The 13,333-nt window shown below is 34.5% G+C and overlaps 1 protein-coding gene across 1 annotated transcript in view; it reads right to left on the bottom strand.

Moving 5' to 3' along the window:
* Positions 1–13,333, bottom strand: part of EYA4 (EYA transcriptional coactivator and phosphatase 4) — a 316,619-nt gene that overhangs the window by 274,413 nt on the left and 28,873 nt on the right. The window contains 1 exon segment of the mRNA XM_044003487.1: positions 7,049–7,150. Within this exon segment, the coding sequence (XP_043859422.1) occupies positions 7,049–7,081 (33 nt within the window). The 5' untranslated portion in view covers positions 7,082–7,150.

The raw sequence follows: 13,333 nt of genomic DNA, 5'->3' as shown, positions 1-13,333 counted from the left end.
CTCATTGCCCTGCAAAACAAAAACAAAAACAAAAACAAAACAGAAGTTGAGGAGTCTGATTGGGAAGTAAAGCATTGCTGGAGGCCTTATCTAAGTTGAATCTAAATATTTTGGGGGTGGGGCAGAAACTATGTGCTTTTTCATCTTGGTATCCTCAGAGTCTAATTCCTTGTATATAGATTTTTTTGTATATAGATTTTTTTGTATATAGATTTTAAGAGAAATTCTGTAATATAGGACAGTAAATTCTTAGAATTTTTAAATTAATTCAAAATCTCCAACAAATGACACTGTACCAGTGAATTTTACTAAATAAATGATTTAAAATAAAATTTAAATACTTTTTGTATGCATTATTACTTATAAACCTGTTGTAAATTAGAATTTATTTATTAACTTCCATCATTTTGTAGCAATTGGAAACCATAAAAAGGATCCTTTCTTAAAACATTCTTCCACTTGGTTTTCCCCACCCGTTCACCCAGGGCTACCCAACACTTTTTTTTTTTAAGTTTTATTGATGATCTTTTAAAATTTCATTTGTTAAAGTTTTATTGATATGTTTTGTACAAAAATTTATAGGTTACTTACACTATGGGAGAGGTTTCTTGTAACAAAATGAAACATTAAAGTAAATATAGTGACCTCATCTGAAAGTGCATGCCACATTAAGCATCTGTACCACCTCTCCCCAATCCTTTAATTAAAAAAAAATTAACAGAAATCTACTTTCTCCTCTTCTGCTATTTTTTTAAAAAACATGTTTCTTTTCAATGACTACCCCTCCTACCATTAAAGATCTTATGTTTTTTAAAAAAGTACAATAATCAAAACAAATCAGAACATTGGGCATGTTTGCATGGGATATTTTATTCTTTACCTATAGTCCCACTTCTCTGCCAAGAGGCAAGAGTTGTGCTGTACTCTTACTTGTCTGAAGTTGTGATTGTCATTACTTTGATAATAACACTGGTTTTTCAATGGTCAAATTTCTTCAAATTCTTCATAGTTATCATTTCTTATGTTTCCCCCACCCACCCCCCCACCCCCCCATCCCCCCAAATCTTCCATTACATTCAAATACTGTATTTGATCATCCTCCAGTGAGTAGGAAAGTGCTTATTTTCCTTCTGGTTCTTTGTAACTATAAGTGCTATAGTAGTCCATGACTTTAAGCTATACAATATTGCAAGAGAATATTGTTATAAAAAAGATGGATCTTTGTTTCCAGAATAAATTTGATGTTTTAAAAAACTGTCTAATTTTCCAAAGGTAATCCACCCTTTCTTCTTTCTACTACACTATTCTGAGGACTTAATTATCCATCTGCAGAACCTAAATACTAGCCATGTACTAATTTTGTAGCTTTATAGGGCTTGTCCATCTGATTGAGTATCACAATCTTGACTATGCTATTCCTTGATAAAACATTGTTAGTTAAGCCCTACTAATTTTTGTAATTATTGGATCTCATTTACAAGACTCTGCAGTGTTATTGGGCTTCATTCAAAGAGTGAAATGTCATTGACAAAAAAAAATATCTAGAAGACCCTACCAAATATAGAAAATCCCTTTTGTTTTGTTTGTTTTTTTTGTATTCTATCCTTGATTACCTCTATGATAAATGATATTATGTTTGAAGTAGCTGCAACACCTCCTACCTTATTGGGGAGGGGGGTACATTTTTTAAAAGGCAATTTATCTAAAAATTATTTCAATAGAGAACAATTCTAATGTTGGAATAGAGACAATGGATAAGTTCCATTATTTCTAATATTTTGGATATGAGTGCCCCTTTTAAAAATTTCAGAATCTTCCTATGTATTATTACTTTCTATTTGAGGAATACATTATGATGAAAAACTATTATTAATTCAGTCAGACTTTTAAATGATTACATATTTTATTAATTACATCACATATGTAAAACACTATTATGAAATATTGTGATATTTTAAAAATTAGATTTCAGAAGGTTTGTTTGCCTACTTATCACACTAATTCACGTTGCAAGTATATTTTGTTGGAGATAAGTAAAAATCAAAATGATTTTGCTTGTTTTGCATATGGATTAATGGGTCCCTTGCACTAACTCATTAGATTGGAAATAACTGGTTTAATAAAAGAAGAGATTTAAATAATTTCTAGCAATCTATTTCACAACAAAAGAAATTATTGCAAAGCAAAAAAATATATAAATTTACTTAAGCATCACAAACAAATACCAACAACAAACTACAACAATAATAATGTGTGTACAGAATGCTTAGGATTTATAAAGAGATTTCCTTCCAAGGGATTTATAACATAAGTAGAACATGGATTATCCTCATTTTGCAGAGAAGAAATTGAAGTTCAAAGAAATAAATTAATTTGATGATGATCACTTAACTAGTAAGTATCTTCATCAGGATTTGAATCCATGTCTCTAGTCTCCAAGCATCATAGCATAATATTTTTATGCAAACTGGATTAAATCCTTTCAAGCTAGTTTGTATACAAGTACAACTTTACATGAGCATATTCTGTTAAATAACTAGTAATTGTTCATTTTTAAAATGTACTTTCTTAAGGAAAATAATAAATGTTGGAGAAGCTGTGGAATAATTGGAACACTAATGCATTACTGGTGGAGCTGTGAACTGATCCAACCATTCTGGAGAGCAGTTTGGAACTATGCCCAAAGGGCTATAATGCTTTGCATACCCTTTGACCCAGCAATAGCACTATTAGGTCTTTTTCCCAAAGAGATCACAAAAAAGGGAAAAGGACCCACATGTACAAAAATATTTATAGCTGCTCTTTTTGTGGTGGCAAGGAATTAGAAATTGAGGGGTTGCTCATCAATTGGGGAGTGGCTGAACAAGTTGTGGTATATGAATGTAATGGAATACTATTGTGTTGTAAGAGGTGAAGAGCAGGCAGATTTCAGAGAACCGTGGAAGGACTTGTATGAACTGATGATGAGTAAAATGAGCAGAACCAGGAGAACATTGTACACAGTATCAACAACATTATGTGTTGATCAACTGTGATAGACTTGATTCTTCTCAGCAATACAATGGTCCAAGATAGTTCAAAGGACTCATGATGGAAAATGCTCTCCAAATCCAGAAAACAAAAGAACTGTTGAGTCTGGATGCAGATCAAACCATATTATTTCTATTGTTTTTGTTTTTTTGTTTTTTGATGTTTTTCCTTTTTGCTCTGATTCTTCTCTCATAACATTACTAATGCAGAAATATGTTTAATGTGACTATACATATATAACCTATATCGGATTACTTGCTGTCTTGGGGAGGGGGGAGGAAGGGGAGGGAGGGAGAAAAATTTGAAAGTAGAAATCTTATAAAGGCAAATGTTGAAAACTATCTCTAAATATAACTGGAAAATAATAAAATATTTATATGGGGAAAATGTATTTTCTTTTATGTACACAAATTCCCAAGTCAATAATCTAATATATCACATCAGACATATTTACTTGATAACTGACTTACCCCATAGAAACAGATTGTTGGTATTCGAAGGGGCTTTTACCCTTTCATCTTACAGATAAGAAAAAAAGTGAGGCTCAAAAAGCAGAAACTTGCCCATGTTATTTTATACAAAGCAGATTATTCAGAAAGTACCTTTTTTTTTTTTTTTAGTGAGGCAATTGGGGTTAAGTGACTTGCCTAGGGTCACACAGTTAGTAAGTGTTAAGTGTCTGAGACAGATTTGAACTCAGTTCCTCCTGACTTCAGGGCTGGTGCTCTATCCACTGCGCCACCTAGCTGCCCCCAGAAAGTACCTTTTAAGCTGCAGGTGCTAAGGGCAGTACACTCATAGGCTTTAGAGTCAGAGGAGGTATTGGACATCTAGTCCAAACATGGAAACTATGGCCCAGATAAGGAAGGGAGGAGACTTGCCAAAATTAATAAAGTTAGTAAGTAGCAGAAGTTCTTTTTCCAAATCTAGTGTTCTTTCCATTACCAGTCTAATATTTGGTTGAATATAAATGCAACATAGCTATAATGAGAATTAACTTTAACATAGAATAGCTTTAATTTGATTAAACTTCCTTTTTTCCTACTGCTCAACTTGTTTTAACTGCCTTTTCAAACTGTTTAATAATTTTAGTCAATATCCATGGTTCTCTTTTTTTTTTCTTGAGAATTTCAGGTATTAATGAATCTTGAAAGATTTTAAGTTCTTAATTATGTAAATCATTTGTAATAAGAAAGCTTACTTTGATATGATTTGAGTTTTTATAGTAACTTGTTGATCAAATATCATTACAAACATCCTTATAAAAAAGATAGGAATTGGAACAGCTAGGTGACGCAGTGGATAAGGCACTGACCCTGAATTCAGGAAGACCCGAGTTCAAATCTGACCTCAGACACTTGACACTTACTAGCTGTGTGACCCTGGGCAAGTCACTTAACCCTCATTGCCCTGCCCCTCCCAAAAGATAGGAATTCATGACTTATTATGTTCTCATTCCATAGATACTTGGAACTTTAAGAAACTTTAAAAGTCATTCTAGAGTATTAAACCATTAGTACCTGACATGAGTTTCAAGCTTCCTGATGACTTTTAACAGGAATAATCACATTTAATATACTATCTTTGACATCATTTTAAACTCTGACTGGTAAGGAATTGCAAATGAAAAGGAAGGCTTTCCTATAACTCTCCATGAGTGTCAACATCAGTTTAACCTCTAGGTAGAGAAAACTGAGTGGGAGAGAGGAAAAGCTTTTTCGCCCCTCTTTTTTGCTTTCTTTTCTTTCTCTTCCCAAAGTTTCTTCTTCTCTTTTTCATATCTTACATTTAGTACCAATTCAACAAGTGAGATGCAACTGTGGGGTCATCATGTGACCTCCTATGAAGACTTAAAACCAACAGGGAGGCCATAAGAGACTGGAGATTTAGGCATGTAGATGCTGTACACGTCAATCATCAACAGTAGCCCCATGATAAGGATGCTAATCTCAACCGAACTAAAAACCCAACCATGCTTTAAACTTCTGGCCCTCCAGCTCTGTAGTAAGAGATGAGAAGTAGTGGACATAGCATTAAAGTGGTGAGAAGGAGCTCACCAGCCCAATCTCATACAGAGGAGAAGGAAGGTGAGCTAGTAAAAAAAACTTCCCAGTAATACTCTCACCTCTACCCCTTCTCAAATCAGAAGGGAAAGACATGCTGACCTGGATCAGAATACACATCATTCTATTCGATAGTCCTATGGCCTTGAAACTGGCTCTTGGAAACTAACATGATCTCTCATACTTCACCTGACTCCCTGGACCTGAACTACTGTCTGCTATGATCTGATACCAAGTGGATCCTTCTAGTTTTATGGATGTCCTGGAATTCTAACCTGCTGACCTCAGACACAGGCCTGATTCCCAAAGCCTTGTCAGAATTATCCTAATCCTGAGGGACAATCTCTGCATGGCTATTCCGTATTCTACTCCAGGGATCAGGAGATACAGTTACCATGCCTATGTGTCTGTCTACATTTTATTTTCACCCATATATATAATTATGTACTTATCTTTTATTATCATACATCCATGCATATACATAACTAGTGGCAAAATGTACTATTGAGATTATATTGTAATATTGACACCAGAAATCTGAAGTGAAACAATAGAAAGAAAGCAGAATCTACTTATCATATACATAAAATGTATATATGTGTACATGTATATACACATTTATGCATGTGAATGTATGTGCATATATTGCCTATGTATGTGTGTATATATGCAAATTTTCTTATGAAAGATAATCTTCATAATTAATTGGAAAAAACCTTTGTGATCTTATAAGAATTTACAATGGATGTGTTATCGCTATTTCTGGCATTAGCATGAAAGCCAAGTTCTTTTGCAATCTGTTTTGTGCTTTGATATGAATGAGCAAAGTACCTTAGAAATAGTGAGTTTTTCTCCACCACTGAGAAAACTCACCTCTACAAAATTTTATGAGAGCTTTTAAAGGAAAGCTTAAGGAGAGACTATCTCTGTGTAGATTGTTCTGACTCATGTTCACCTCAAACTCTGACAATTTTCTAAAGGAATTGGCTCTGTTATAAACCAAAGATATTTTCTTTAGGTGGATTTTCCATATGCTTGTGAAATTCCTGATGGGGCAATTCAATTTGTTACTGATTATCCAAGTGAATGGAGAGGGATACATTCATTTGTATAAATCAAAATAGAGGACATTAAAGTCTAATTCCTGGGGATGTAACTACTCCTATGTGGGTAGTGAGGTAACATTGGATGGAGACAAGTATGGGGCACTTGCTATGATGACTCCACAATCCTTAACACACCATCCCAAGGAGCAAATTAGTGCTGCCTTACAATTTCTGTGTTAGCCTTCAAAGCTATTCTATGATCAAAGAGGACAGCTAGAAAATATAAAGGAAGGAGTTTGCTGCAGAGCTTCCCAGATAAACAAGGTACTAGAAGTTTTTTCCTTGCAGAAAATTAGAGCCTACTAGACAAACTAAAACTAATATATTCTACAATGGGCTTCCCAGCTTATTTGAACCCTGGTTTTGGAAATTGAGAAAAATGCCAGGAAAGTTATGGTTGTTATCCTTCAAATTTTTGAATCATCGTTCTAATAAACAATATACTGTTTTCCTCTGCCTCAAAGTTTCACAATTTGAAAATTGTCTGTATATGTAATTACTTCAGACAAGTAGAATATGTTAAAATCCAGTTACTATCCGTGTTTTCTTGAATTCTCATTATTCCTATGAATAAGGCTCCATATTTTGAGTTGAAAATGAATATTCAAATAAGCCTTCCATAATGAGAGGAAAATAGAAATTTGATCCCAATCATTAAAGATATTCTACAGCACTGCTATATTAAATAATTATGTTAATTATAACCATGACATGTATATATACATATGTATTTACACATATATGGGTATATATGTAATAGGAACAGAAATAAAGCAACCATTTCTTTTTGCTTTAATACGCAGCAAAATTTATACTAACTTTTAAAAAAAATTTTAAATGAGGACTTACTGATTGTTCATTTAAATCCTGTGAGTCTTCCATGTGGTTTTCTCACTTATCTTTTCTCTCTCAAGTAGAACTCGCTTTCCCTTTAAATTAAAAATGGAATTTCTAAAAGAGAGACAAAAAATAGAAAGAAAAGTTATTTTCCTGAATTTGCCCCTTAATTCTTTTCTAAATTTTTCCGTTTTGTCCTAACATGAGAAATGTTAAGAGGGAAACTTTTTGGACAACGCAATACCTGAAAAGAATAACAATTATGAAAACAAATCCAAGTGACTTAAAATTCTTCACGTCCGTAGAATCCATGGGAATCGCCAAGGATTTAGAGCTAGATGGGATCTTAGAAGTCCCTTTATAGATGAGGAAACTGAAGCCCATAGAAGTTAAATGGCTAACAGGTGCCAATGATTAGGAATCCTTTTAGTAGGGAAATGTTCACACCTGAGGTGGGAGGAGATGGGCTTCAAAGAAAAGTCAAGTTCAAAGTTCAAAGAGAACCATGTATAAAATGAACCTCCCTGATTGGGTGTACATCAGGATATTTCTATGGAGTGACACAATCAATTGAAAGAAGGAAAAGCAATTACTGGAACAATGACTCAGGGCCAGAAAGCCTGTGCATATCAGGAAGCCAAAATTCAGGAAGTGATGGAGAGTTATATTTGTCAGTGTTACTCGTGTTACTTGTGTAGCCTGCCTCTCTGTCTCTTGTGTATCAGCATAATCACTGATAGACTCTGCCAATCTTCCTCCTGACTTAGCACCTTCCTTGGGCTGTGGGCTAATATTCTCACCCTAACCCAAGATCACCTCCTTAGACCTCAGAACCCTAGACTGATTGAAGTTAGTAGCAAGCCTCTAAAACATTGTATGCTAATTCATACATCACCTCTTTGGGACAGTAACACTGGTAATAACATTCACCTCCATCATTCAATGAAATCCCAAACCATGCATTCTCTCTACCTATCTGCAATTATCAGTGGTGGGTGAATATTATGAGGTGAGTAATTTGGTTTAAAAATGAACCCATCAAAGCAAAGACCAGTAGAGCACAGAAGTGGGTGTGGAATAAGATTGTTAACCCCAAGATTCAATGAGTAATAGAAAAAAGGTTTACAACCATTTCTGGTAGATTCTGTAAAAGTCTGTTGGAGCAGATGTTACAGAAGGATACCCACACTTCGTCTCTCATAATAAAGGTCTCCCTGGAGCTGACATTTTACCTGCATTTAGGGTGTATTTCAAGTCAATCTGGGTTCTTATTAAAATCTCTGAAGCAAATCACTTACTATAGAAACTACTGTGTAGGGGCTAAGTACAAGAGAAAAACAAACAAAAAAAAACAACATCAGGTGGAAATCATAACTTATACAGAAGAATGTGGGAGCAGTGAGGTGGCATAGTAGATAGAACACCAGCCCTGGAGTCAGGAAGACCTGAGTTCAAATGCAACCTCAGACACTTACTAGCTCTGTAACTGTAGGCAAGTCACTAACTCCAATTGCCTAAAGAAAAAGAACATATTCTAGGTGCATGTTAGTTAATTTATGCTAAAGTTCCTTGGTGGGTAACAGTCATCTTGATGATAGGAATAATAGGAGTACTATCTTGAAGATGATATTGCTAAGCTAATTTGCATACTTTTAATATTAACTGGGGGTAATATTTATGAAAAATATTTTTAATGTTTAATCAAGTTATTTTTAATAGAGAAGCTATACAGAAATGAAATAATTTCAATTCTCCAATTTTGATTTTGGTGTTTGAAGTGCTATACCAGGCTCCCTTTTGATTGGAAGATACAAGGCCAAGGCTTAATACTTTAGAAAAAATATTCTTTCCCTCAAAAGTACATTTTGGTAGTCCTTCATCAGTCTAGACTTTGGGACTTGGGGTCATAGTGTGGAGGAGCAAACAGGTACCATAAGTTAAAATTAAGCCAGACATAATCAACCGGTCACTAAATCTGAACCATGTGATACATATGTAATTTTATGAGGCACATCTCATGCCAGAGCTCCCTTTCCAGTGAAAGCACCATGAAATATGCTTCATATTTTCAAAGCAGACAACTAACACCAATTAGACACCATTTTATCATGCAGTGAACTTAGCTCCAAGGAATCCCAAATATGAGTGAATAGATCTACTCATTGATAAGACTAGATAGAAGATGTGGTCTTATGAAGTGGTGGTGAAATGGGGTTAAGTGGAGAGACCTTGAAGAATGAGTTCCACTGGTGCTCCTAACCCTTTTGATTAAGGAAAGACTTGCTTTGAAGGATATTAGACCTCTCCATTTTCCCATCAGTGTCCTAGAATCATACCCTCTCCCCCCAAACAGCAGTGGCTCTCATCTCCCCCATCATTATCCTAAATAGCATTCCCAGATAAAATAAAATAGCATCATTGGGAGCCAAGGATATATTGGACTCACAAGAAGCCCAGAAAAGAAACTCTATATCATGCCTAAGGGGAACTTCTTGAGTACTCCACAAATGAGAGAAATGGACTTTCAGCAAGCAGGAAATGTGAATTACTGTGTATGCCCGCTAAATTTGAGCCTACTTTCCCCAGGAAACTGTATGTACTGCAAGGAAAGCAAGTGACAGACTTTTGAGGGATGTTTGTACTGTATTCTTATTGTACCAACTTAGAAAATACCACTTTCTAAAAAAAATACTTAAGGCTGCCTAACTAAATGGTTCTCAAATGATAATCTTGGGCTTGGGGGAGCACAGGGATTGCAGCTTGGGCCATTGCCAGAGAATCACTGCTGACTCCTCAGGAAATACACCTAGAAATCTAAGGATTAGGTGTAGCTAGTCCAATTCTGGAGCCCTGACTCATCTGTGAGAAAGGGATCTCAGAGAATGACACCTTAGAATTTATATAAGCTATGCTTTGATTCTCTTCACTTTAAATAAGCAGGAATCAGAATATTACTGTGAAAGAGATTGAGTAACTATTAGGCAAGTTCTGTTATGGCCTGTTCTGAACTGGGAACATAACAAAATTTAACAGTAAGTATTAAAGAGAGAATGAATTAATAGCAGATAACTTTGTTTTCTCCTTGTATAGACACTAAGAAGTGTTAATTACATTATTTTCCATCAGCATTGGAAATAGTCATTTACATGGAGACTACTATGGGAAGTTGAGTCAAGAGATGTCCCACTATAGATAAGCTACAAGGGCTTAGAGGAAAACCCTTGCTTCATGTGATAAGGGCATAATCATGCATACACAAGTTTAACAAGTAGAAGAAACTCTTTGCAGAACTCTTTTAATTAGTCTCATGTTAAATCCTAGAGCCTAACTCTAGGTTATATATTTTTGCTCATTTTCTGAGACTGTTTGTTTTGTCAATGCTGCCTCTACTTCTGACCCATACAACAGTTTCTGCCCCTATCAGTTCTACCAAGAATCTCTTTATTTATAGATTCCTACATATTCTGTAGGGTACTTCCAGAATAGGAACTTCTTATGATCTTTCCTTGATCTCTAATGATATGGAATAATTTCAGTGACAGTCTGCGTCCAGTCCCAGTTAAATGATCAAATGAGATAATATGTATAAAAAATACTGCAAACTTTAAAGTGTTATATACTACTGCTACTGCTATTATAGCAACTAATAATAATTAGTAATTACTATTACTATTAGTAATACTATGACTAGTAATAGTAACTAATAGTAATTAGTAACTAATAATTAATTACTATTAATAATTATAACAGTAATATTCATAGTAATAATTATCGTGCAATTTTTCAGTTATATCCAGCTTTTTATGACCCAATTTGTTTGTTTGTTTTGGGCAAATATACTGGAGTGTTTGGCCCTTTTATTTTGTCATTTCTCCAGCTCATTTTATAGATGAGGAATTGAGGCAAACAGGGTTAAGTAACTTGCCCAGGGTCACACAGCTAATAAGTGTCTGAGGCCAGATTTGAAATCATTGAAACAACCTGTCAAAAAGCAGCCTATCTTTTAGATTCCTTGATGCTACCCAGGAAGTAAGCTTCAAACTAAATTAGAAAATCAGGCAGGGTTAGGATGGAGAGAGAGAAGTGAGTCAAAAGCACTTTGTAATTTAAGTATTTGTAATTCTGACAAATTCAACCTTTAAGAAAGAAATTGTCTATTTTGCCAAAGAAATGGATATACTTTATAATGGTTTGTCCAAGACTACAATAAATGATAGTTATAATAAGAGTTAACATTCATATAGTATTGTAAGGTGTTTAAAAATACTTTAAATATATTATTGACCCTATGAAATGACTTACACCAATCCTGTGATATAAATGGTATCATTACAGTAATTTTAAAGATGAAGAAACTGATACAGTGAGAGTTTAAATGACATCAATGGTCACACAGGTAGTAAACATATGCAAAAAAAAATTCAAAGTAAGCTGCCCTATCCTCTTTACTATAATTTTGGAAGAAGGAATGCAAGTAGGCAAAAAAGATAGGTCTGATCTATGATGTCAAATGGCATAAGCTTGCTAACAAAGATCTGGAATTGAACCAAGAGACCTCGACTTCCATTACTGCTGTAATGAAAGTAATTAAACAGAATGTCTTCTCTACTTGATCATTTGTCTGAGATAAACATTGTATGTAGAACTGTAGTATTATAGGGAATGATACTTAGGATTTATAAGTAGAAATGGCCTTAGAAATTAACTAGGTATCACTTTCATTTTATAAATAAGTTTAGTGGTTAATAGACTTTTCTCAGATCACTTAAGTAGTAAATAGAAGAGTAAGGATTTGAACCCAATCCTCTGACTCCAATCTAAGTATTCTTTTTGCTACAGCATGGTTCCTGTTAAACTTTTTGAGTTTCTTACATGGCCCATTATGATTTCCATGTGCTTTCCTATTATAGCGTTTTGGTGCATCAAACTTCAATTTTAAAAATTGAATAATCACCTACTATTTTTAAGGCACTATGAAGACATTATACAAGTTGAATATGAATCATTGGGGTAGCATTAACCTCTTTCAGCTCTCTCTCTCTCTCACTGTACATATATACACATGTGTATATACATGTACATAAACACATAAATATATGTGTGTTACATACAAACACATAAAGGTACCATGTAACCCTGGGAAATGAGATGTTTTCCCAAAAAGCCTACCATTATAGTTTATAGTGAGAATGACCGTAGTGGTCATCAGAAAGGTCATTTACCAATTTGAATTATAAAATTATGGGGGAAATTATCTACTCTAATTACTGCCTAAAAGGAAGATAGTTGGGTGTTTAGAGATAAATGCCAATGTCATAATCAGTGATTTTCCCATAATATTGTCTATTATTTGTAAAGTACAGTTATAAACAATGATAAGAAAGGTCTTTCATCCTCACATTACCTCCTCCCCTCCCTATTCCTTTCCCCAATTCCATTGTCCTTCAACTCTCATTAATGAGGTTGGGAAGCTGGGTCAGGCACTTTTTTGGTTCCAACCATGAGGCAGCAATGCCAAGGAACGAAGCCAAAGGTGAGGGCAAAGATTACCCATCTCCAATTCTACAGCCAACTATTCAGAGAGGCAGAGATGGGCATTCTTTGACCGTGCACCTGACTCTGTACCCTGACAGTGTCAAAGGAACACTGGCAAAGTGTCTACAAAACAGAGCCACAATGAATACAAAAGAGCATCTGACCTGACTTCATTCTTCCCAATGGGACCAAAGTGTTCTTTCATTAGTAACAAAATAGTAGTTGTTTCTGAAACCCAGTTAAAAAGAAATAAATACTATAGTATTTTTATTAATCCTGCGACTCCTATGCTTAACATCAATTATTAGAATTCTTTCATGCTGAACATTTTGGACAGTTACCTTTTGTTGATATTTAGATAGCTTTGGGTCTTTGGGTACTAAAAAATTTCCTGGGATTATAAATTATGCAATGCCTGCTTCTGGTAAGCCAATCTAGCAAAGAACTTCTTATCATATTTACATTTCTTGAGTGTTGAAAGGCAGCTATACTAAAAAAAAATACAGAGAAAGATAAACCCAGACTCTTTAGCAAGAAAATAGGAGTGCCTTCTTCTTTAGCCAGAACAAATCTACTTAGCTTTTGTATTAATCACGTAGTCTAATTAAATTTATTTTCTACCTATGCTCAGATAGTCCTTTCTGACCTGTGGAGTTATTATTGCTATTGTTATTATTACCAGTGTTGTTGTTATTTCCTGTTTTGAGATTTTGTATATAATGAAATGCTTTGTTTTATTTATCTTGCTTCCCTATGACATGA

This window comes from Dromiciops gliroides, chromosome 4, assembly GCF_019393635.1.
Source record: "Dromiciops gliroides isolate mDroGli1 chromosome 4, mDroGli1.pri, whole genome shotgun sequence".
NCBI lineage: Eukaryota > Metazoa > Chordata > Mammalia > Microbiotheria > Microbiotheriidae > Dromiciops > Dromiciops gliroides.
This window is presented reverse-complemented; position numbering and strand designations above follow the sequence as displayed.